A 26373-nucleotide genomic window follows, 5' to 3' on the forward strand; every position below is an offset into this window, starting at 1 on the left:
CAGGTCATGATCTCAGGGTCATGAGATTGAGCCCCCATGAGATTCTCTGCTCAGCAGGGAGTCTCCTTGAAGATTCTCTCCCTCTGCCCCTCCCCTCACTCATGCATGCTCTCTCTCTCAAATAAGTAAATCTTTAAAAAAATAAAAAATAAAAAATTAGCGAAAGTAAAAATGAATGATGTAACCACCTCACACCTTTTAGGTAGCTACTAACAAAAAATAAATAACAGAAAACAGTATAGGCAAGGATGTGAAGAAATTAGACCCATTATGCCCTGTTGGTGGAAATAAAAAATGCTGTAGTCACTGTGGAAAATAGTATGGCAGTTCCTCAACAAATTAAAAATAGAATTACCATATGATCCAGCAATTCCACTTCTGGGCACTACTCAAAAGAATTAAAAGCAGGGTCTTGAAGAAATACTTGTACACCCATGCTAATAGCAGCATTATTTACAATCCCCAAGAGTAGAAGCAACCAAGCATCAAAAGACTAATGAATGGATAAACAAAATATGGTCTATACATACAATGGAATATTTTTCAGCCTTTAAAAGGAAAGGAATTCTGGGGCGCCTGGGTGGCTCAGTGGATGAAGCATCTGCCTTTGGCTAGGTCATGGTGTCAGGGTCCTGGGATCGAGCCCTGTGTCAGGCTCTGCACTCAGCATGGAGTCTGCTTCTCCCTCTTCCCCTCCCTCCCACTCGTGCTCTCTCTCTCTCTCTCTCTCAAATAAACAAAATCTTAAAAAAAAAAAAAGGAAAGGAATTCTGACACATGCTACAGTATGGATGAACCTTGAGAACATTATGCTAAATGAAATAAGGCAGTCACAAAAGAGCAAATGTGAATGATTTCACTTATATGAGCTACGTAGAGAAGTCAAATTCATGGAGTCAGAAAGTAGCATGGTAGTTTCCTGGGGCTGAGGGTTAGGGGAATGGAAAGTTATTTAACAGGTATAGAGTCTTAGTTTTGCAAGATAAAAGAGTTTTGGAGATTCGTTCCACAACAATGTAAATATACTGACTACTGAACTACACACATAAAAATGATGACAGTGGCAAATTTTATGTGTAGAGTCTTAGTTTTGCAAGATAAAAGAGTTTTGGAGATTCGTTCCACAACAATGTAAATATACTGACTACTGAACTACACACATAAAAATGATGACAGTGGCAAATTTTATGTGTATTCTACCACATTTTATAATGAATGTATGCATGATTTAAAGCAATTTGACTGGGTAAAGGTAAAGGTGCCCACTAACTTCTTCACCCCTTCCTGCTGACACCAGTCAACTACCCCAACTTAGTGTTTGCCCAGCAAAGAAACTACCCCCAACTGCAAGTGCTATTTCAGCACACAAAAGGAGGAAAGGTAAAAACAGTTATTTAAACTGGCATTTCTCAACTATGGTCTGCACATTCATTGGAAGAGCCTGGATGCTTTATAAAAATATCTTACCTAGACCCCATCCCTACAGATCTGATTTAATTGGATTAGAGTAGGGCCAAAGACATTGATACTTTTAAAAGCCCCCCAGGTGACTTTCACTGCGACTCTAGAGAAGTCTCTTCTTTCTTCCACCTGGGCTTTGGGTTCCACAGAAGTGGATGCCAGGAAGGCTGTATTCCATTAATCATAGTCTCATTGCTGGCTCTTACATTTTCCCTCTCTCCTAGGTCCTTTCCTATACTTGTACTGAAATCTTTCCTTCCAGCAACTTGTGCCTGATGTCTCTTCTCCTTCACCAGTCTTCTTGAAACTGCTCTTGCCAAGGTCACAAATGATTCTTGTAGTGCTAAATCCAGCAGACAGCTTTAACCCATGTCTCACCTGACATCTGGCAGCATCTGGCAGAGCCTACCTCTCCCCTACCTTCCTTCTTGAAGTGCATCCTTTGCTTGGCTTTCAGAATATTCTAGCAGAATTCTTCCTCTCTGACTGCTTCTTTTGAATTTCCTGGTAGGTTTGTATCCTGCACCTCAATGTTCATCTTAGCACTCCCCTGGATTCCACCTGATGCCCTCTTTTATTATTTTATTATTTAAATTCTTCCATTGATTCAGTGGAGTCAACAAATGTTATTGAACACCATCATGAGCCAAAGACTGCAGAAGGCACCAGAAATTCACTGATGAATCAAACTAGACATTGGTTCCTGCCTTCATTACATTGGGAAGGGGAGGAAGAAAGAAAGAAACAAATAAAGGAACTGTTAAAGAATTATGAGTGTTATGAAACAAGCAGGAGGCTGAGTTGAAGACCAACAGAATCAGAGTCTACCTTAATGAAAATGACCTGAGGGATCTAATAGCTCTAGCTCTTGAAGCTGGGAAGAAAGCACATTTCATGTGGAGGGATCAATATGTGGAAGGTCCCTGGGGTGAAAGAGTTCTACTTTCTGAAATGCTGAGAGAGGATTAGTTGGCTGGAGTATGGGTGGTGAGCATGTGGCAAGCCAGGGCCAGATCACATGGGTCCTACTGGTCATGGTAAGAATGTTGAGTGGTCTTCTAAATGAAATTAAAAGCTATTGAAAGGTGTTGAGTTGTGGAGAGACATAATATGACTCATATTTTAATAAAGCCACTTGCTGCAAGGTGGAGGACAAATGGAGGACAACAGAAGCAGAAACAGGGAGATCAGGGAGCAGGCTACTTTTGAGATGATGGGGGCTAGACTGGGGAGCTGCCATAGAAAGAGGACAACATGGACAAGTCCAAGAGCTTGTTTGGGGAGTTGAATTGAACAGACTTGGTGACAGATACAGAGTGCAAGGGAAAGAGGTGAAGTAAGAATGGCTCCAAGTTGTCTAGAGCGAGCAGCTGGATACCTCATGTTGCCATTGACAAAATGGAGATCAGAGTAGTAATAGTGTGAGGGCAAGGCTGTGTTCTATTTGGTTAAATGTGAGCTATCTATGAAACATTCAAGTAGAGCAGTCAAGGAGGCAAGTTAAAAGTTCCAAGCAGAAGTTAAGGCTAAAGATATAAATTTGAGATTTATCAGCATGAACATGGTATTTTTTAAAAGATTTTATTTATTTGAGAGACAGAGAGAGAGAGAGAGAGCACAAGTGATGGATGGGGGGAGGGGCAGAGGAAGAAGCAGACTCCGCATTGAGGAGGAGCCCAATGACACGGGACTCGATCCCAGGACCCTGGGATCATGACCTGAGCTGAAGGTGGATGCTTAACCAACTGAGCCACTCAGGCACGCCGTGAACGTGGTATTTATTCATTCTCACGCTTACTTATTTTTCTAGGATCTTATTTTTCTTTTCTTTAAATGACTACTTACAAAAACAAAACTAATTACTCACCATACATTTCACAGAAGTTCTAACTAGAATGGGCCATAAACATCATATCAAAAGGGAGAAGAAAGTTAAGATCCACAAGAATTCTCTCTTTAGATGTGATCAAGCTGAAAAACGACCCAATAAACTAAGTCCATGATGAACTTGGGATCACTTACATCTATGCTGACAGAGTTACTACACTTTCCTGGTCTGTGACATAACTTTTTTTTTTTTAATTTCAAAAAGAGGAGAGAGCTTTTAATAATACATTAATTTTGTAACAGATCTATTAAGTATCTGGCATCTCTCTCAAATTGCATCAAAATAATGCATAAAATAATACCTGATTCAGACTTAACAGATCACAAAGGAGAAATGTCCCCCAGATTTCCCAGCACACTTAATACAGAAATTGTTTTTTGTCTAAGTGTCCTTCCAATAATTCCTTCATAATCATCTAAAGTCTATTAGTTAAGCACTTTGTTGGGTGTAGTTCTTCTTGTAGCTTTTAAAGATAAATATGACAAGAGAAATTAAAAGGGCCACCAAGGGTAAAATCTGTTTAGTGCCGTTCAGAAGCTTTGTGACAACAAGCATGTATGACTCAATGGATCCATGCTGTCTTGAGTTTGTTGTTGGCCTCTTTAGCATTTTTATAAGCTCTGTCAAGACAGTGCCAACAATGGCCTCAACTCCGGATTTTTCTGTCATCAGTAATCTGCATACTATCTCAACCTCCTTCTTGAAAGTTGTAAGGTTTCATAATGTGCATGTGATATTGGGTGTGGCCTTCAGCCCCATGGTCAGTATGGATGGTATCTTCATTTCTGACTCAACTCTTCATGCCCTAGTGGTGATCATTGCTGTCTTAGACAGGACTCCTTAGGGGTGATGGGTGATGATGTTGATCATCCCTGTGATGGTGGTTTTGGCCTCAACACTCAACCAAACGGATGTAACTCTGCTTTCTGTACTAACTACAGAATGGCCTGCCAGAAGTGTGGGGGTGACCGCCTTTGCAGATTTGTCAAATATTTGGGGAAGTTGTCAGGTTACGATTGGTGTGTTCAGAAGAACAGAGTGTGTCTATTTGACCATGTACCCCTGGCTAGGTCCCAGCAACAGCTTTTGAGTTTGTAGCTTACACTATTGTCATTTTTCTGTTGTGGTTCTTTACAGCACTTGACTTCTGGACACTACTATTAGATACAATGGAAACTGAAATACCATCGAATGAAGAAAACAAAGTGAGAGTTAAAAAATGCATGATTGTGGATGTTGTTGGCTACCCAGTTGTGGTACCTGTTATGGTCATTGAGGTACCACGTTTCCCATTGTCTTAGTCATTTTTGAGTGCCACAGGGGTGACGGCAGCCACCAAAGTAGCTTAAGTTGGCCAATCACAGGAACTCTTGGAATGGGAGTGACTGTGTTCTTTCCACCAAGAACTCACTCTCATTCTCTTTGGTCTTTTTTTTAATTTTTTCTTTTCTTTTCTTTCTTTTTTTTATTGTCTCAGTCTATGTGATATGTGTTGGCAGAAATGTCCTCTTAGCTAAATCATTCTGCTGCTTACGAGAGAGAGAGAGAGAGAGAGAGAGAGAGAGAGAGAATATTTTGTGAGTTCTTTGATATCCTGAGGCTTGGCACTGTGGAAAATGCTTAGTTGAAGACAGTCCAAAAGAACACAGTGGCTTGGATACTCTAAAGATTGACTTCAGGAAAGGTTACCTGATACTGCCCTAACCTCCCCAAACTTGTTCTCCCTGTTCCTCTCTGCCCTCATGGCAACCCCAGAAGAATGAGATTTTGCTTCCTGTCCAGGGAGAAATCTGGCTTTTAAACAAGAACACGGAGGAAGCAAAACAAGCACAGTGACTATACACATCTTGAGGGGGAGCTCAGAGGAAAGCTGTGGTTTCTGAAGTTCCAGTTGGCCGAGGCTCTTCAGAGATTATGCCAGATTCTCTGTTGCTTGGCAGTAGAATCTCTGTCAGCTGCTCAAGTGAAGAAGGCCCCACACTGGATCCGCTTCCTTCTTCATGCTCTGCCAGGTTGGCCTGGGGGTCCTCACTGGGTGAGGTGTGGCCCCCTGGATGGTAAAAGCAGGAGTCCCACTACCTGCTTTGTGGCACACACACCACAGGTGCTTGAGTCCAGGTGTTTCCAGCACGGCTACCATCCAGCCATTGCTGTCAGCCGCCGACGGGGCACATGGGATATGGAAGCAGACTCTTCTGACAAAAGCAGTTCTTGCATAATCCGTATCTAGTTACAGCCTACTGACATATGGGAACAAAGGCCCAGAGAGAAGTCCAGACACATCCAGAGAAAATCGGGACTTTTTATTGAGACCCAAGATCAATAACACAAAACACATAGAGATTTTGCTCATCTCTTAACCCGGTATTTCCTCAAGGGAGTCAAATCTTGCCTGATAAGCAAACCATCATATTCAGAGATGTGGATACCTAGAGAGTATCGATCCCACATCCTTCTTTCTTCTCTTTTAGAAATTTCAAATCTCCTCCTCTGTCCCCACAGCTCAAGGGGGGGGGTCCTTGGAATTCACCCCTAAGGTGGCACATGGCAATCAGCAGAACACACTTTAGGCACACTTTAGGACCATCTGGAATTACTCAGTTGCAGGCCGTTGTGTCTAGCATGATAGGGACTTAATCAGTCTCCCTATTACCTTCATTGCCAAGGGCTGCTCCTGATTTCCAGAAAATTGAGGGAAAATAAGAGACAGAATCCTCTTTGAAATATTCATTGCAATTTTTATCAAAGAAGCTGATGATGTTTTTTTCCATCTTCTCAAGAAAATAAAGGTAAATTACAGAGTTCTGATGGTCACAGCATTAGAAGGTTTCCATGTACTTCATGTTAATGAGCAAACCCTGACCCACAGCAACTGACATTTTCATGAGCTGGGAGTCTCTCTAGGGATGATTTCTTTGCTTTCTCCTGTAGCAAATAGAAAGGATCTAAGGTTCTGCTCAGGACCACATAATGTCTGGCTTTTCCCTTCCCTGAGTTAATATTCTAAGACTGGACAAGAGAGACAAATCATCAACTCACACATATTTATTAATGGTAATTATAAAGGGGGTATAGGCACAGGATACCATTGGGAGAATGTCTTAGACCATTTGGGCTGCTCCCAGAAACAACAAACATTTATTTCTCACAGTTCTGGAGGCTGGGAAGTCCAAGATCAAATTGTCAGCAGATTCAGTATCTGGTGAAGACCTGCTTCCAGATCCACAGACACCTTCTACCTGTCTCCTCACATGGTGGAAGGGCCAAGGGAGCTCTTTGGGGCCTCTTTTATAAGGGCACTAATTCCATTCACAAGGGCTCCACCTTCATCACCTAACCACCTCCCGAAGACCCCACCTCCTAAGACCATCACATTGGGAATTAGGTCTCAAACATACGAATGGGGTTGGGGTGGGGAGATGCAAACATTCAGTAGAGAGCAGACAGTATAAGGGAGTTCACGAAAAGTCATGCAGAAAAGATTTTAGCATCGACAGTTCCTGGTTAATTAACAGAAAGAATGGAGAAACTGAAAACTTTGGTTAACTCCCATGCTATTTGGCTATCCTGCTTTTACCTCACGGATTATGGGATTATGTGAGATTTCTAACAGCTTTGAGGAAATGCTATCTCGATGCAAAATGATTCCAAAGTAGAGTGCATCAAAATCATAGCCCGAGGCCATCAGAATCTCCCGGGATGCTGGCTGAAAGGCAGATTCCAGAACTCCAACCCAGCTCTACTTAACCGGAATCGTAACCATGAACCCAGAGGAATCTGTATTTTGAATAAACTCACTATGTGGCTCTTATGCCCATAACAGTTTGAGAACTTCTGCCGAAGCCCCCAATCAGGAGCAAGCCCAAGGAGTCTCAAACTTTTCCTGTCCTTAAAAAAACAAAAACAAAAACAAATAGCTAACAGAAAAGAGAGCATGATTGCTCTGTGGAGTTCTCTCAAACTCTGGGAGAACTATGTGTACATGAGCTGTAATCAGACCCATAAGGAGAAAGCAGTGATAGAAATGGTTTTCACTCAACCCACAGAGCTTGTTGAATGAGATCAACGATCTTTGCCAAAATCTAATCGTGCAGAGCCTCCATGAATAACTTTAATATTTTAAAGCCCCCATAGCAGAGCCAGGATCTCCAGCCAACTCAGGGAGCCTTTCCAATGTCAGTGCCATCTTTTGTTTAAAATTGCTGCCTGTCAGGGGCCCTTCCAAATCAAAAACCTTATTTATAGAATGCTACGGAAATTCTAATGCCAAAATATGTGTTGCACCAGTTTGGGCAAAAGTTTCAGTGGAAGGAATCTCCTGAAACATTTTTATGACAACATCTATTTAGGCTTTACCAAAAACAATGTTTTAAGGAAAATTTCTTATTTGATATTTGGATACAATATGAATTCTCTAAGAAAAACCAGAAGTATGCAAGAACAAATTATAATATTACTATTTTTGGTTATATCTTCTTTTTAGTAGAAAACAAAAAGTTATGTTAAGGGCAAATACATTGTGAAATTTACCGACTGCCCTCTGCTAATTTTGAGAACTATTACTGTATTCAGGTTCTCAAGAATTTTGACGTACTAGGGAAAGCTGAAGAGTAATTAACACCTTCAAACCTGTACTATTTAAACCTTATTTCTTCATTATCCAGTTCATAGTGTCACCTAGGAAGTTTTTGCTGGTTTGCCCTGTTCTGTTGGTCGACTCCCAGATTCTCCTTTTACGGGTCCGAGGTGAGGCGCAGGCAATTACAAAGTGCAACCAGGATTGAGATGCCTATTTATAACCAATGCAATAGGTTTACCCTAAGATATTACCAGAAAAGAAATTCTCACCAATAGAGGTGCCTTACATTCTTCATAATTCAAGGGTTTCTAAATTAAGATTTTTCAGGCTCTAATTTTGTTATGCCAACAAGCCAGTTGTTCTGTCAAATAAATAAATAAAATCCTTAAAAAAAAAAAAAAAGAAGGTGCTTTGAAGGCAGATGAAGCGAGGGGAGGACCAAACAGAAGACTGCCTGCTGTCAGTGTTTGAGGGTGTGACCCCTAAATTCTAGTCCTTACCACATTCACCCCACTTTACTCCCTGTCTGCAACTAGTGGGTTCTCATCTCTGGTTTTGCTCAAGATTTCCTCTGTCTGGCATCTGTTCCTACCTTCCCCCTCCCCACTGAGAAACTCTCTTCTCTCATCTTATCGGACTGTGCTCAGGTCTCCTCTTCAGGGGCCCCTCTCTCAGAAACTACTCCTGACATTCAGAGTGGTTCTCTAGTGAAGCTTTCAAATGAAGCATAATTTGGGGGGCCCTCACTTGCATGCATCCCTTCGAAGCCGGTGGACAGGGTCCTAGCCGTGTTTTCACACAGTTGTGCTTTTAAAATAAGATGTGCAGGGCGCCTGGGTGGCTCAGTTGGTTAAGCGACTGCCTTCGGCTCAGGTCATGATCCTGGAGTCCCGGGATCGAGTCCCGCATCGGGCTCCCTGCTCGGCGGGGAGTCTGCTTCTCCCTCTGACCCTCTCCCCTCTCATGCTCTCTCTCTCTCTCTCTCATTCTCTCTCTCAAATAAATAAATAAAATCTTTTAAAAAAAAAGTAAGATGTGCAGAAGTAAGATATTCTAACCCTAATTATTTCAGACTCTCTACTCCAACCACCCTTCCATTAAACTCCTTCTTGTGTTGGGTAGTGTGGGAGTGACTGTGAGCACTTTGAGGAATTGGGGTAAAGGGACGTTGAGTTTGGAACACATTTGGCTGGTTTAATGGGATAATATATTTATGTGGTTGTCAGTATAGGAATAGGGTATCAGTCAGGGTTCAGGCAAAGAAAGAGGACCAGTAGGAAATATTAACATGATAGATAGATGGATGATAGAGATAGATGATAGATAGATGATAGATAGATAGTAGGCAAACATCTCTAGAGACATAAGGAATTGGCTTATGTAACCGTGGCAGACTGACTAAGCAAGTCTGAAGTCTACAAGGCAGGCCATCAGAAAGGGAAGATCAGGAGCAAGCTGGAACTCCATGGGCCAAAACAGTTTCCTAAAAGCAAGAGTTTGCCCCTAACCCCCACCCCCACCCCAGGGAAAGCCTAAACCCAATTTGAGAGATCATTTAACTGATTAAGTCAGGCCCACACAGGATATATCTCCAGCTTAAAGTCACCTGATTAGGGACTTTATTTACTTCTGCAAAATCCCTTCACAGAGCACTTAGACTCCTGTTGGATTAACTGAGTACTGCGGTTCAGCCTCATGAAACTGTGACATCAGTCAGCCACCTCACAGCTTCTGGGAATGCACCTACCATTCACTGTATCAGATCGTCCAGCCTTGGTTGAGAACCAGAATTTATTCAGCAGTATGAGCATATCCTCAGGTACCCAGGGCCAAAGCAAGTGGATTTGGAGAAGAAACAACTTTTAAAATATTTGAAACCAGATGCTAGTTTACAGAAATTCCTTCAATTATCACAGGGAAAAAAAAATTGAAGTAGAAATCTCAGTTGTCATCAAAGCCGAATCAAAATGGACGGGTGAAGTAACGCAGCATATACAATATAAAAACACTATGTGGTTTTCCTTTCTCTTTCTCTCTCTCTCTCTCTCTTTTTTTTTTTTTTTTGCTAGGAATCTGGTACAGAGCTTTATCAAAGATGCTACTTTACCTGTAACATGGAAAAATATTTTTGGAACATCTCAAAAAAACAACTAGAAATTCTTTTTTTTTTTTTTAACAACTGGAAATTCTTGTATAGGTGCTGGCAGACTGCACATTTGGATGTGTAGAAAATATACTTTATTTTGTCATTTTAAAATTTAGTTGTTAAAGTGGTGTCTGGGTGGTTCAGTCAGTTAAGTATCTGCCTTCAGCTCAGGTCCTGATCCCAGGGTCCTGGGATCAAGCCCCAGATGGGCTCCCTGTTCACTGGGGAGCCTGCTTCTCCTTCTGCCTGCCACTCCCCCTGCTTGTGTTCTCTCATGCTCTCTTCTGCTCTCTCCCTCTCTCTCAAATAAATAAAAATTTTTAAAAAATAAAGTTTATTTGTTAAAGAATTAGAATAAAATGCAAGTCAAGTGAATGGGAATATGAAACAAAGCAAAAATTAGCCAATAGAAAATTGAAAATGAAAATTTTGAAAATTGCAAAATGAAACCAATAGAAATTATTCTGACATCAAGATGCAAATAGGAACAAGAAAATTTTCAGATCATTCCCAAAGTAATAATTTATTAACAGGAAGAGATTAATTTCAAAGTTGAAGCAGTGAAGAGACTCTTGGGTTATATGGTAATTTAGTTAATGATGAGAATGAAGAGAACTGAATTATATGAACATATTAGAAAAAGATTTAGGTTTGACACAAAATACCAACCTCACCAAGCACTCATAATATGCCATTGTAAAAATGTCAACAAACTGATTAGTGATTATCACCAGATTCAGAGGTATTTACAATTATTCGTTATACACATATGCACACACTCAAAATAAATGCCCTGAAGTATTAGTGCTTATAGACGAATGAAATTCAAGAGGGTTTCCCATATTTGACCTCAGTCCTAAAATTTATACTACATTATCAATAACAAGTCATAGAGTTAAAACTATTAACTATCAAAGAATTTTTCAAATATTTGCTCTATCATGCTGAAGATTGCATTATCTTTTTATTCTCTATATAAAAATATTGCAAAACCATTGCCATATAAAGGGGTGTGATGGCTAATTTTACATGTCCACTTGGCTGGGCCATGGTGCCCAGATATTTGCTCAAGTATTATTCTGGATGTTTCTATGAAGGAGTTATTTTGGATGAGATTAACATTTAAATCAGTGGACTTTGAGCAAAGCACATTACCCTCCTCAGTGAGGGTGAGTCTTGTCTAATCAGTTGAAGGCCCTAATAGAACAAAGATGGACCTTCTTCCTTGAGTGAGTCGCCAGCAAACTGCTTTTGGACTCAAACTGCAACTCTTCCCTGGGTCTTCAGCCTGCTCACCTATCCTGTACGTTTGGGATTTACCAGGCACTTGCAATTGCATGAGGCTTTTCCTTAAAATATATCTTTCTCCATTTCGATAGATGATAGCTAAGTAGATAAAAATATAGATGAATGAAAGATAGATGACAGATAGATGATGATAGATAATTGATAGATAGATAGATAGATAGATAGATAGATAGATAGATAGATAGATAGATTCTATTGGTTCAGTTTCCCTGGAAAATTCTGACACGAGGGATAATCAAATAAGTGTTCTGAAGTATGTGATAGGCTGAACTGTGCCCCCGCCCCACCCCTGCCAAATTCAAATGTTGGAGCCCTAACCCTTAGTACTTCAGAATGTGACTATTTGGAGATAGGATCTTTAAGGAGGGTATTAAGTTAAAAACAAGGTCTTTAAAGTATACCTAGTCCAATCTAACCGGCATCTTTGTGAGGGGAGGTAGGATACACCCAGAGACGCCAGGGACTCGTGCACACAGAGGGACAGCTATATGAAGGGGCAGCAAGTGGGCAGCCATCTGCAAGCCAGAGAGTGTGGCATCAGAGGACCCCTCCGCCCCGCCACCGCCAGTACCGTGACCTTGGACTCCAGCCTCCAGAACCGTAAGCTGTAGGAAAGCTGAGAGAAAATAAACTTGCATTCTTTAAGCCACCAGTCTGTGATATTTTGTTATGGTAGATCCTAGAAAACAAATACAAAGTATATCAGACAGTGAATTATTAAAAATAAAACATCATTGTCCTGAATTTAGGATGTTTGTTGTAGCTGCCAACTTTAAAAAAATTGTAATTTCTCATTTCTTTTTTCATTTTGAATAAATTTTCACTTTTGTACCTACTTCTCTGTATTAGCTTTCTTCAAGAGGGCCCCCCAAAATTAACTCCTGAAACCCACAAAACTCAGCTCTTGCACTGCTGAAACCATGTCTGCATCTGTCACTGCTTCATTAATATCTTAGACAACTTGTATTGCAAATTGTAATTATGTGAAGTGAGGGATGTGCTACCTATCCTTACTGTGGTCATCATTTTGCAATACATACAAATATCAAATCATTATGTTGTACATCTTAAATTTACACAGTTATATGTCAACTACATCTCAATAAAGTCGAAAAAAAATTTTTAAAGAGTTTATTTATTGAGAGAGAGAGTAAGAGAGAGTTAGCATGAGCAAGGGGAGGGATAGAGGGAGAAGCAGACTCCCTGCTGAGTGGGGAGCCTGAGGCAGGGCTCAGTCCCACGATCATGACCTGAGCCGAAGACGGACGCTTAACCAGCTGGGCCACCCAGGCGTCCCAAGCTGAGAAAATATCTTAAGCCTATTTCTACCAGTGCATCTTCCGCATTGTTATAAAATGATCTGTGTCTCGACCTCCACTAGGCTGTGCACGTCTTGTGGACAGGCACTGCTCCTTACCCATATTTGAATCTCCAGGGGGTAGCTCAATGTCTGGCACATGTGACAGATGATCCAGAAATAGCTGATGGTCGAATGGGCAAATATACAACCAGATGCACTAGCGAATACTGAAAATGAATTAAGAGTCTGCCAGTTTCTACAGATATCAACTTTAATTTTAGAGTTGAAGTTACAGACTATTCACATTGTCTGAGCTCAACTGGGGGAAGAAATATCCTTAGGACTCTTCCAGCTGCTGGATTCTGATGCAAATCTGAAGCAAGCAAGCCATTGAGGAGAGTACTCAAACATTTAAGCCACCAGATAGAATTTCTGGTTAAGAAACGAAACAACTCAACTCCAACAACCAAAAGTGTATAAAACTGCTCTTGTCCATCCTAGATGCCTCTCCCCGACCCACAAAATATCCTTGATATTTTAGTATTGTATTTGGATACATGTGTAGATACAAATGACTTAACTATGACTCAAACTATGTTTGAGTGGATAATGTGAGCATGAAATATTATGCTCAGCACTCTGCCAAATACAGACTGTTCCTTGAAAAGGTAAGACATTTAAGTCTGAGATACATGTTTGGAGTCCAGAATATTTTCTGTGAGGATGCGGCTCTGAGTTATAATGACTTTTGCAAAGAATTTTTAAACATGCTCACCTATGTATTTCTCCTTATTTTATATTTCCAGTTCTCCCTTGTATCTTGAGGGAAAAAATATGTATATATATATATATATATGTATATATATATATATATATTAGGGAAAGGATATATAGAGAATATATAGTATGTATATATATATTAGGAATATATATACTATATGTAATATATATATTATACATATATAGTATATATGTATATTTTAGTATATATAATATATATACTATAGTATATACTGTATGTCTATAATAGATACTATATATACTATGCATATGTATATATACCTATAATCTATATCTATATACACTATATACTATGTATACAGTATCTATATAATCTATAATATATATAATTATCTATCTATATATAGTGTATATCTAATATCTATAATAGATACTATATGCAGTATATATATATGTATAGTATATTTTGTATATATGTATATATAATATATATAGCATATATTTTAGTATATATAATATATATACTATAGTATATACTGTATGTCTATAATAGATACTATATATACTATGCATATGTATATATACCTATAATCTATATCTATATACACTATATACTATGTATACAGTATCTATATAATCTATAATATATATAATTATCTATCTATATATAGTGTATATCTAATATCTATAATAGATACTATATGCAGTATATATATATGTATAGTATATTTTGTATATATGTATATATAATATATATAGCATATATTTTAGTATATATAATATATATACTATAGTATATACTGTATGTCTATAATAGATACTATATATACTATGCATATGTATATATACCTATAATCTATATCTATATATACTATATACTATGTATACAGTATCTATATAATCTATAATATATATAATTATCTATCTATATATAGTGTATATCTAATATCTATAATAGATACTATATGCAGTATATATAAAATATATGTATAGTATATTTTGTATATATGTATATATAATATATATAGCATATATTTTAGTATATATAATATATATACTATAGTATATACTGTATGTCTATAATAGATACTATATATACTATGCATATGTATATATACCTATAATCTATATCTATATCTATATATACTATATACTATGTATACAGTATCTATATAATCTATAATATATATAATTATCTATCTATATATAGTGTATATCTAATATCTATAATAGATACTATATGCAGTATATATAAAATATATGTATAGTATATTTTGTATATATGTATATATAATATATATAGCATATATTCCTAATACATATACCCTAATATATGTATTAGGAAAGTCATTTCTTTAATATAGTTCACCACAGACAGCAGTGATACTATAGCAATCATTCTCACTGGAACGTCTTCGAATGGAATATGCTTCGTTCTTACCAAGAAAATAAAAAGCAACTTGTTTTCTACTGTTTCAGGTACGGGAGGGAATTGTTGGTGCTTAGCTAGCTTTTCCACAGCTGCCTACCTCTCACTTCCTGTCTCTTTCCACCTGTTACTCATCTGAGTTGGGGTATTAGAAACTCCATCATATTCCTACCCAATGATCCGCTTCTTCATCTGTTTTGAATTACAGACTTACCTGAAAATCTGCTATTTTCTTCTCAGAAAAAAAAAAAAAAAGAAGGCACAAACACAAATTGGTACAGCATTTCGCATGCAATTTTTGGACATTCCTAGACCTCTTAACACCGTCTGAGTCCCACTGGGGACCTCAGGTAAGGAACTTCCGCCCAGGAGCAATCCCTTGCCAAAGGCAAGGATGAGCTGATAGTGTGGTACCTGTGTGAGATATGGAACCTCCAAAGTGTTGCACAATGTACAGGAAGCTTTATCTAAGGCAACATTTTTAATGCAAAAATGAATTATTAAGTATTAAAGTGAGAAAAAGCTATTTAGAGACCTAATTCTCAGTAAGAGAACCTTTGTTGACTTCTGACTTGAATCAATGTTACAGGGGAAGATCTGGGGAAATTATGCAAATCACCTAGTGTTTTAGCAATGTATCTTCTCCAAATAGATGGAGGGTTTAAAGAATTTCTCTAGTAATCATATTGTTTATTTTCAGAGTAAACTTAAGTACAAAGTAAACAGATAAATAAGTCACACTTAAAAGAAAATTGACATTTACCAAGATCACCAAAATACACATGTATTAAAAATAGACCTTGTCTTTGATGTTTATTTCACATTATCTAAGTACATCCAGTTATGCAAATTTACATTTTTATTTCACATCTTTTGTTCCTGATATACATATAACAGGACAAAGAACACGTATGCAAGATTCAGCCTGGAAAAGCCCGCTCAGCAGAAGCAAGATTCTCAGCTGCCTCATTCTTTCTGCACGTGTACAAATACAATTCTAGAATACTGAAGTAAAAATCAAGATTGGTAAGAGAAAACAGTGACTACATTTTCATGCCACCTGAGGTTATTTGTACTTGATTTTTAAAGCAGTCTTCTGATTACCGAATTACAATTCAATAGGTAACATTTCTTTGGGAGCTCCTTAAACTATTTTAGGAAGCGTAGGTCTTTGGGGTTCTTCTAACCTGCATGTGGCCGACGCTGGCTACATACCAGTGCTGTGTGTTCACCTAAGCTATTTTTTTCAAGTGGTAGAATCCTTATCCCTCTTCTGCGAAAATCCCTTGCCAGATAGAACATGAGCAATTGTTTCTTCAATTAGGCAAAGAAAAAGGACAGGTCAGTTCACTACAGTACTAATTTTAAAGGAAACAATCACATTGCATTAAAGACCTTAACATTTTAGTTACAATGTTATGAGATTCAAATATATCTAAGTCACATTAGGATACTAGATGACTGCATGTTCATTCTGTTCAATGTTGCCCACGAGATCTTTCATATCACTCATTCCTGGACTTGATCTGCTGTTAAAATAGAGAGTGTTTTCAAAAGTGTTCTCTTGAGGTAAGTGCACACGTCTTTTCTTATAAAAGAAATACGCTGCGAGGCCAGCACCGGCTATGATCAGGAGGACCACCATGACAACGGCTCCCGCCAGGCTGGAAGAAGGTTTGGAAGGACCCATCTTCCTTGGGTCAGCTAGAAATAAATAAAATAATGAGGAGAAAGGTGGAGGGAGGCAAAAGGTAGAATGCTATGGAGAACAAGACAATTTTCTTTTTTGAAAAGCTAAAATGCACGAATGTTCTTTCATTTCAAATGTTTTTTGACATCTGTCAGACAGAAATGCGGGACATGAAAACAGGAGTCCACGTGACATAGGGGATTGTTTCAGATGTTAAGATTATTGTGCAGTTGCAGGAATATTCCATCTGTTAGTTAATCAATGTTTTTTGTTGTGTTTTTTTAAAGCTTATTTATTTGAGAGAGAGAGAGAGAATGAGAGTGTGAGTGAGAGCAGGGGGAGGGGCAGAGAGAATCTCAAGCAGACTCTGCACTGAGCACTGAGCACGGAGCCCTACACAGGGCTCGATCCCAGGACCTCTGAGATCAGGATCCAAGCCAAAACCAGGAAGCGGATCCTCAACCAACTGAGCCACCCGGGCACCCCAGTTAACATCAATGTTTTAAAATACGCACACCTGTTTCAAAATAATTTAACGCTGCTTACAAATCCATCATATGAAGATAAATAGTAATAATAATAATGATTAAAAAAAAGCAAGGGAGAAAATTAGGGAAAAGAGAAAATAAGAATAGTGGCAATCTGAACTCATGAGTATAATCAGTTAACAAACAGCACCCAGGAGGTTAGTAAGGAGGTTGCAGGCAAACCATAAATCTGAGTTTTTTTTAGCTGCCAACAAAATTGGTGAAATAAGATCAGTTACTGTCAGTTACCTGATTCAAGTTGTCTACAAAAATAAAATTTAAGACACTGCTTAAGAAAAAAAAGAAAAAAACCCCACAAGGATTCCTGAGAGAAATCTCTCCTGAGCACCTGGGTGGCTCAGTCAGTTAAGCAGCCAGTTAACCTTGTTGTTTCCACAAGGCACCTCTGTAATGCAGCAATATCTTCAATAATATCTACGGTAAAAACACCAACCTGACTCCAAGGCCTGCTTTCTTAGAGCATTATTCAAGGGAGGCTGATGACATAATGACAAAGGCTAATGCAGCTCAAGCAATTCTACTGAGAATACGGGGGGCATAGGAAGGGGTTATTATGGTTTTTTTAAACAAGCAAATTGTATTGATATATTACTAAGAACTTAAAATTTCATAATGGCCTTACCTTTTGTGGTAATTAATGTATGAGTAGGTTCAGCATCAACAACTGTGAAATAAAAAAAATGATTAAATATTTATAAAAGCCCTTAATAATTGCATGCAGATAGGGACTATTATTTGGTTCACAGATACATGGAATCCTCCATATTTGGTTCATGGTGATATGATATATAGACGATAGATGATAGATAAATAGAATCTAGAGGACCTATGTGTGTGTGTACGTATGTAACTATTGACCCATCCACCCATCCACCCATCCTGTATCAGCGTCCTATAGCTGTAGGGGGAGTTTGAATACAAAGACAATTCTGAAAATACAGTCCACTGAGTTGCATTTGACCCACTGATACTGAACCTCAAAATCTAACCAATCCATCCAAAAATAACGTATTCTAACAATGGAATATTATGCAGCCATCAAAAGGAATGAGATCTTGCCATTTGCAACGACGTGGATGGAACTGGAGGGTCTTATGCTTAGTGAAATAAAGTCAATCAGAGAAAGACACGTATCATATGACCTCACTGATATGAGGAATTCATAATCTCAGGAAACAAACTGAGGGTTGCTGGAGTGGTGGGGGGTGGGAGGGATGGGGTGGCTGGGTGATAGACATTGGGGAGGGTATGTGCTACGGTGAGCGCTGTGAATTGTGCAAGACTGTTGAATCACAGATCTGTACTTCTGAAACAAATAACGCAACATAATTTAAGAAAAAAGAAAAAGAAGAAGATAACAGGAGAGGAAGAATGAAGGGGAGTAAGTCAGAGGGGGAGACGAACCATGAGAGATGATGGACTCTGAAAAACAAACTGAGGGTTCTAGAGGGGAGGAGGGTAGGGGGATGGGTTAGCCTGGTGATGGGTATTAAAGAGGGCACATTCTGCGTGGAGCACTGGGTGTTAGGAACAAACAATGAATCATGGAACACTACGTCAAAAACTAATGATGTAATATATGGTGATTAACATAACAATAAAAAATTTAAAAAAAAAAACGTATTCTAGGCTGTTTTGAAATCGGCCCACTGAAGCCTAAGGTACCACAAGGCATTTGAATGAAAAGTAAAACAAGACTCCAACACTGCACCAAAGTGTCTCAAAGAGAGTTTTAAAAGACTGAAGAACTACACAATTCCAAAATTATAAAATCTACTGAGATAGTCTTAATTTATCTAATTCTTGTATTATTTAATTAATAATTTTATCTCTTGGGAAGCATATTATGTGAAGTAGATTGGCATAAAATATTATTAAAGTCTAGAGAGTACCACATGGTGGGCATGGAGCACCATTAATTTCTCCAATCCCTGTCTTTACATGATCTGCTACTTAATCTCAGAAGGAGATTTAATTGGTCTTACACGATTTATTCCATAGTAAATTCTGATTCCTCTCCAGAATCTTAATACCTTCTGGTTTGGTGGAGATGACAAACTTTACCCCCTTTCCTTTTATGCTGTAAGGCTTTATAAGCTGACTCTTCAAACCACCTGCAACTCCACAGTCCATATGCCTGGGTATCCCATCATAAATGTATTGATATATCTAAATCACTATGGCAGCTACACAGAGTTTGCTCCCACAGAGCTGCAGACAACAACTAATCACTAGGGATTCTTCACTTACTCAGGGAGAGAGCTTGCATGAGACCTGTAACCACATTATAATCCCATGCGTGACCCCTTAATATTTGAAAGAAACGATGGCCTGTGAACATAGATACTGCAAGGAAAATTCTTACTTTTTGGTCTTTTACAAATATATCCTTTGTAGGAAGAACAGTGAATATTATTCCAAAATCCAGAAGATGCGGATAAAGCTACACAATCATTTCGTTCACCAGAGGGATCGCCTGTGTTCCAGTTGACAAAGGAGACTGGATTGTTGTTTACCCACAGCCACTTTCCTGATGATCAAATGAAGTCAGTAAAAACAGAAGTTAAGAATCAGCCATCTTCAATAAAATCAACCTATTCATGCACAATTTCTAAGCATATTATTTTATACTACAATCAATAGTTGTTTACAACCAGACTTCTAGTATGCAAGATTACAATGACCAATTATTATAGAGAAAAAAACTGAAAAGAATGTGTTTCTTATATAGCTTTAGTTGAAAATTGATTCCTAATTAGCACAAATACATATGCTTATCCTTCCCTAATTTCTTTTTTCCTGGCAAAAGAAATTATTTTTTAAAGCTTCTTAAACTAACTTAGCTACACAAAACACTCCTTTAACCAACAGCCTTCAAGATAGCATGATATGTGAGTCATTTAAAATTTCAGTTCTTATTTTAAATGAAAATATAAGTTTGAATTTTCAAACTCTTCACAAATTAATCATTATTTAAGGCAAGACTTTCTGGAACAGAGAACTTATTTTGCACAGAACACTTTGAAATATTTGTGATTAAATAATTGTTCTGCAAATTTACCTTCAACATTTCTGAACAATCCTATCCAAAAATTGGTTTTGCTTTGAAGTGGCTCTACTCGATAGGACAGAAAACTTGATTCAGCAGCACTTTCAATGGAAACCAAAGAGGAGTCTGCAAAGTATGAAAAAACAATGTGATGGAACTACATTTAAGTAACTAAAAATATTTTTATAATGACAGTATTGATAGTAATAGCAATTAAAATCACCCCAACAGATCCACCTAAGGGGAAGAATTTCAAAGAGTAGACATTTGACTTCTCAAAATTTCAGTTTTCCTTCTGAAAATATGACTGGGGGGAGCACCTGGGTGGCTCAGTCAGTTAAGCAGCCAACTCTTGATTTTGGCTCGAGTCATGATCTCAGGGTCATGAAGTCGGGCCCTGCCCTGGGTTCTGCTCTAGGTGTGGAGCCTGCTTAAGATTCTCTCTCTCCCTTTGCCCCTCCCCTTCTCATGCTCTCATAAAAAAAAAAGATTTGTTTTAAGCATAATTTTTGTATAAGCAGTGGATGAGCTGTGGCAAGACATGCAAAGACCAGTAGGACAATGTGCCTTTTTTTTTTTTAAACTCTGCCTTAATGTTTCACAGGCACTTGAAGCTCAACATGTACAAAGCAAAACTCATAAAATTCTTGCCTAGAAATCTTATTTCTCCTTAGCTGTTTACCTATCAGCAAGCAGCTGATATGGCCTGTGAATATAGGTACTGCAAGGAAAATTCTTACTTTTTGATCCTTTACACTCAAGCCCGAACATGAGAGTCATTCTTGACTTCTACCCTTTTTAGTGCCTATGCCCAAATTCTGTTGTGATTTTACTGTTTCAATAGTTGTCACATCTGTCTGCTTCTCTCTGTTTCTACTACCTCTACCTTAAGAATGGCCACTAACATCTCATACTCAAATTATTGCACTAGCTCTTGTGGTAGACAGAATCTAAGATGGTTCACTTTGATCCTCCTGATATATAAGCATTTATATAATATCCTCCTCTTGAGTGTGGGTTTGGGTATAGTGATGTGTGTGTGTGTGTGTGTGTGTGTGTGTGTGTGTGTGTGAATTTTTTTTTAAGATTTTGTTTATTTATTTGACAGAGAGAGATACACAGCAAGAGAGGGAACACAAGCAGGGGGAGTGGGAGAGGGAGAAGCAGGCTTCCCGCTGAGCAGGGAGCCCGATGTGGGGTTCGATCCCAGGACCCTGGGATCATGACCTGAGCCGAAGGCAGACACTTAACCATATGAGCCACCCAGGCGCCACCGTGTGTGTGAATTTTTTTAATTTGAGTACAGTTGACACACAATGTTACATTAGTTTCAGGTGTACAAATTAGTGACTTGACAAGGTTATATATTATGCTATGTTCACCACAAATATAGTTACCATCTGTCCCATTACATCACTATTATAATATCACTGCATTCCTTTTGCTCTGCTTTCATTCCCTTTACTTACTCATTCCATAACTCGAGGCCTGTATCTCTCCCTCTCTCACCTTTACCCATTTTGCCCAACCTTCTACCTCCCTCCCCTCTGGCAACCATCAGTTTGTTCTCTGTATTTATAGTTCTGATTCTTCTTTTTGTTTGTTTATTATTTTTTTAGATTCCATTTGTGAATGGAATCATATGGTATTTGTTTGACTTATTTCACTTGGCAAAATACACTCCAGGTCCATCTGTGCTGTCTCAAAAAAAGCACAATCTCATCCTTTTTTATGGCTGTGTAATATTCCATTATATATATGTGTGTATATATATATATACACACACACACATATATACACACACTACATTTTCCTTATCCATTTGTCTATTGACAGACACTTAGGTTGCTTCCGTGTCTTGGCTATTATAAGTAATGCCACAATAAACATAGGGGTGCATATATCTTTTTGAGGCAGTGTTTTTGTTTTCTCTGGGTAAATACCCAATAGTGGAATTATTGGATGATATGATAGTTCTATTTTTAATTTTTTGAGGAATTTCCATACCGTTTTCCACAGTGGCTGCACCAATTTTCATGCCCACCAACAGTCTGTGAGGGTTCCTTTTTCTCCACATCCTCACCAACACTTGTTATTTCTTTTCTTTTTGATTTTAGCCATTCTGACAGGTGTGAGATGATACCTCATTGTGGCTTTGATTTTTATTTCCCTAATGATTAATGATATTGAGCATCTTTTCATATGTCTGTTGGCCATCTGGATGTCTTCTTTAGAAAAATGTCTGTTCAAGTCATCACAGAGTATGTCTTAACAAGGTTATGGTTCAGGAGGTAGCACAGATAGAAGGGTGGGTTAGCAGAGAAAATATGTACAATATGTAATTAACATGTCAAACGGGGAGAAGATTTGTTTTAGGTGGAGCAACTAAAGGGGAGCATGGAGAAAATAGAATTTAAGATATTAAGAAGCATAGGATTTCAAGTGGAAAGAATAGAAAATAATTCCAAGAAGAGAAGGAATGAGAGAGGAGACAGAGACGGAAGCATAGAGCTTCTTCAAGAACATGGCACACATGGGGTGGCTGGGTGAGAGACACTGGGTAGGGTATGTGCTATGGTGAGCGCTGTGAATTGTGTAAGACTGTTGAATCACAGACCTGTACCTCTGAAACAAATAATACATTATATGTTAAAAAAAAAAAAAAAAAAGATAGCAGGAGGGGAAGAATGAAGGGGGGGAATCGGGGAAGAGATGAACCATGAGAGACGATGGACTCTGAAAAACAAACTGAGGGTTCTAGAGAGGAGGGGGGTGGGGGGATGGGTTAGCCCGGTGATGGGTATTAAAGAGGGCACGTTCTGCGTGGAGCACTGGGTGTTATGCACAAACAATGAATCATGGAACACTACATCAAAAACTAATGATGTAATGTATGGTGTTTAACATAACATAAAAAAAAAAGAACATGGCACACAGATCCCTGGATTCCTCCATATTTGGTTTATGATGATAGGGTATAAACAAATGATGGATAGATAGATTTATCTACTGGGAAGAACTTAAGAGTATTAATAGGTGGCTCAGTTTGGCTGGAATACTCTGGTCAACAGGTGAATAAAAGACTTGGGTTAGGCCTCTCTGCAGATGTAAAGAGATTGGTATTTAAGGTAGTGATAAAGAACACTTAGTTTCTTCAGGCAGCAGGATTAATTATTAATCCTGCTGTTAGGTATAGGACTGTACAAAGTAAAAAGAGAGAGGAAAACTGAAAGACTGGTTAGATTACTATGGCATCAACATCTCACATTACATTAGGGTTGATTCAGTGTCAGCATTAGAGTTTATAGTAAATATCTATAGCTTTAAAATAACAACTAATATATTTTAAGCACTTTATGCCAGACATTTCACATTGTGCTTTACAAGTATGGTCTCACTAGAAATTTACAACCACCTTCTTAAATGAGCACTACTGTTACCTCACTTTATAGGTAAGGACCCAAAAGTACAGAGGGTAATTTGTCAAGATCCCAATGATGGGCTGAGTCATAGCATGATCCAGGTGTTCTGAATCTCAAAACCCTACACTTAACCATATGCCTGCATCCTATGTTACTGGGTCCTGGATGATCCCCTTGATGATTGTTTTTATTGCATGATTATATATTCCACCATTTAACATATTTCAAAGATAATAACCCTTTCAAAATATTTGTGACACATTTTGATAAATGAGAATCATTCATCTTATTTATAGGAAAACATAGTCACCTAAAGTTGAAAACAAAGTTTCTCCATATTCACTGCAAGTTTTTTTAAAAAACACGTAGCAACATGAAGAGGAAAAATAGGTTTTAATTAAAAAATTCCAAAGCGGACTTTGGTGACACCATAAGGAATGGCAGAATAAGTGTCCATGGAAATCCTGTCCTCTACAAAAGCAGTAAGAACACTGACAAATTTCAGAACCCTAAACATTAATCAACAAGTTGTAACAATCCAGGAAGTATTTATCTAAAAAATAGTCTTTGGTTGAAGAGTGAGCTTCATGGTGTTTTGACTTGTTCTAATTTCATTGCCTTATCCTCAGCTTTCTGTTTACCTTAAAAACAAACAGCACCCAAATCACAGGGAAAACCAGCAGCCTAGAAGCCACCAGACTAGGCGGAATGGGGTTGGAGCTCTTTCAAAGTCCCAATTCAATTATTTTATCTCTCTGAGAGTTCAGTGGAAAGTCTCACTTGCAAAGCTTGGCTTTATTTGTCCTAATTCAGAACCCAACTGTGTCAATAGCCTTCTTTCTGAGGGCACTTTTCAAAAACTTTCAGTGGCAACTGTCTAACATCACAGATGCCTGAGGCAGAGATAACAGGTGAGGAAAAGAGGGTAACAAAGAAAAAAAGCTTAGAAGGAAAAATGGGAATAAGCGGTCCATAGTGAGCTCCAAAAACCTTCAATCCATTCTTGGGAATCTAGAAGGCCACAGACGGGCACTGGGGCATGTACACACCAGGGACCACATGCATGCTTATGAAAAATCCGAGGGACTCCTAAGCTCTCACCCCTGGCTGACCTTGAGGGTCTGCACAAACAGGAAGCGAGAACTAAGGCAGAGTTTTAAACTACTTGAATGAATGTGGAAGGCAGTATCTTCAGGCAGAGTCCCTCAGGAAAACCTGGGAGACTTATTGGTTCTAGGCATTTAAGGAAATCTGTTCCCAATCATTAGCTGACCACTAAGCTAGCAGTGACTGCAGTGACCACACATGAAAAAGAATACAAGCTTTACAGAATTAGTGAAGGAAAATCACTAAACCAGAAAAAAACAACAGATAGCAACAATGGCATACTCTGTGGAATGGAAAGAATCTCATTTCCAGAGCTGCCCATCATATTATTTAAAATGTCCAGTTTTCAACAAAAAATTACAGAAAATGCAAAAAACAAGTATGGCCTATACCAAGAAAAGAAACAGTCAATACCAGCTGTTCCTGAGAAAGCCACACCTTCAATTTACCAAAGACCAAATCAGCTATGTTAAAGAAATAAAGGAAAACATATGTAAAGAATAAAAAAAAGTATGTAATGTCTCACCAAATAGAGACTATTAAGAGAGAGATAGAAATTATTTTTTAAATTTCTGGAGTTGAAAATGACAATAATTGAAAGGAAAAATTTACTAGAGCAGCCTAAGAGCTGATTTGATTAAGCAAAAGAAATAACCAAATGAAAACAGGTAAATTGAAATTATCCAGTCTGAATAATGGGGGGGGGGGGAGAAAATTTACAGAGCCTCAGAGATTTGTGGGATATTATCAAGTGTATCAAAATATACATAATGGTTATCTGAGAAGGAAAAGACAGAGAAAGAAGCAAAAAGAATACTTGAAGAAATCATAGCCAAAAATTCTGAAATTTGATGAAAAACATTAATGTATACATCTAGGAAACTCCACATCTATCCAAGCTCCAAGTAAGATAATTGCAAGGAAATTCACATTGCAAACTGTCAAAAGATAGAGATTCTTAAAATCAGCAAGAGAGAGGTAACTCATCATGTACAAGAGATCCTCAAAAAAACTAACACTGATTTCTCAACAGAAAACATGGAGGCCAGAGGGCAGTGCACAAGATACTAAAAAAGGCTGGAAAAAAAATGATTGTTGACCAACTTTCTATCCAGCAAAACTATCCTTCAATAGTGAGGGAAAAATTAAGACATTCTAGATAAACAAAAATGGAGAGAAACTGTCACAAGCAGATTTACTCTATAAAAATTCTAAGGAGAGTTCTTAAGGCTAAAATGAGAGGACACTTGACAGAAACTCAAATCCACATGAAGATATAAAAAGCACTAATAAAGGTACCTACCTAAGTAAAAATAAAAGACAGCAGTAATTTATTTTTTGTTTATAACTCATTTTTAAAACATGATTTAAAGATTAACTACATAAATTTAATAATTATAAATCTGTACTGATGGGCATACAATATATAAAATGTGTTTGTGTGACAATAACACAAAAAGGATTGTGGAGGGAATAGAGTTATATTAAGTGCAGAAGTTTCATATACTATTAAAATTAAATTTATATTAATCTGAACTAGATTGTTTCACATTAAAATGGCAATTATGAACCCCAGGGCCACCACTAAGAAAATAAACTATAACTAGTAAATAAATAACAAGGAAATTAAAATGTACACTAGAGATTATCTATTTAACATGAAAGAAAGTAGAAATGGAGAAATAGAGGAACCAAAAGACACAAG

At 38.0% G+C, this 26373-nt stretch overlaps 1 protein-coding gene across 2 annotated transcripts in view; it reads right to left on the reverse strand.

The window, feature by feature from the left end:
- Positions 1 to 15635: 15635 nt before the first annotated feature.
- Positions 15636 to 26373, reverse strand: part of MRC1 (mannose receptor C-type 1) — a 116869-nt gene continuing 106131 nt past the window's right edge. For both annotated transcript variants that reach the window (XM_027594943.2, XM_027594942.2), the window contains exons 27-30: positions 20152 to 20265; positions 19456 to 19620; positions 17713 to 17754; positions 15636 to 16556 (exon numbers count right to left, since the gene is read on the reverse strand). In XM_027594943.2, coding sequence (XP_027450744.2) covers positions 16306 to 16556; positions 17713 to 17754; positions 19456 to 19620; positions 20152 to 20265 — 572 coding nt within the window. In that variant the 3' untranslated portion in view covers positions 15636 to 16305. The remainder of the gene's footprint in view (positions 16557 to 17712; positions 17755 to 19455; positions 19621 to 20151; positions 20266 to 26373) is intronic.

Source organism: Zalophus californianus, chromosome 9, assembly GCF_009762305.2.
Source record: "Zalophus californianus isolate mZalCal1 chromosome 9, mZalCal1.pri.v2, whole genome shotgun sequence".
Classification (NCBI taxonomy): Eukaryota; Metazoa; Chordata; class Mammalia; order Carnivora; family Otariidae; genus Zalophus; species Zalophus californianus.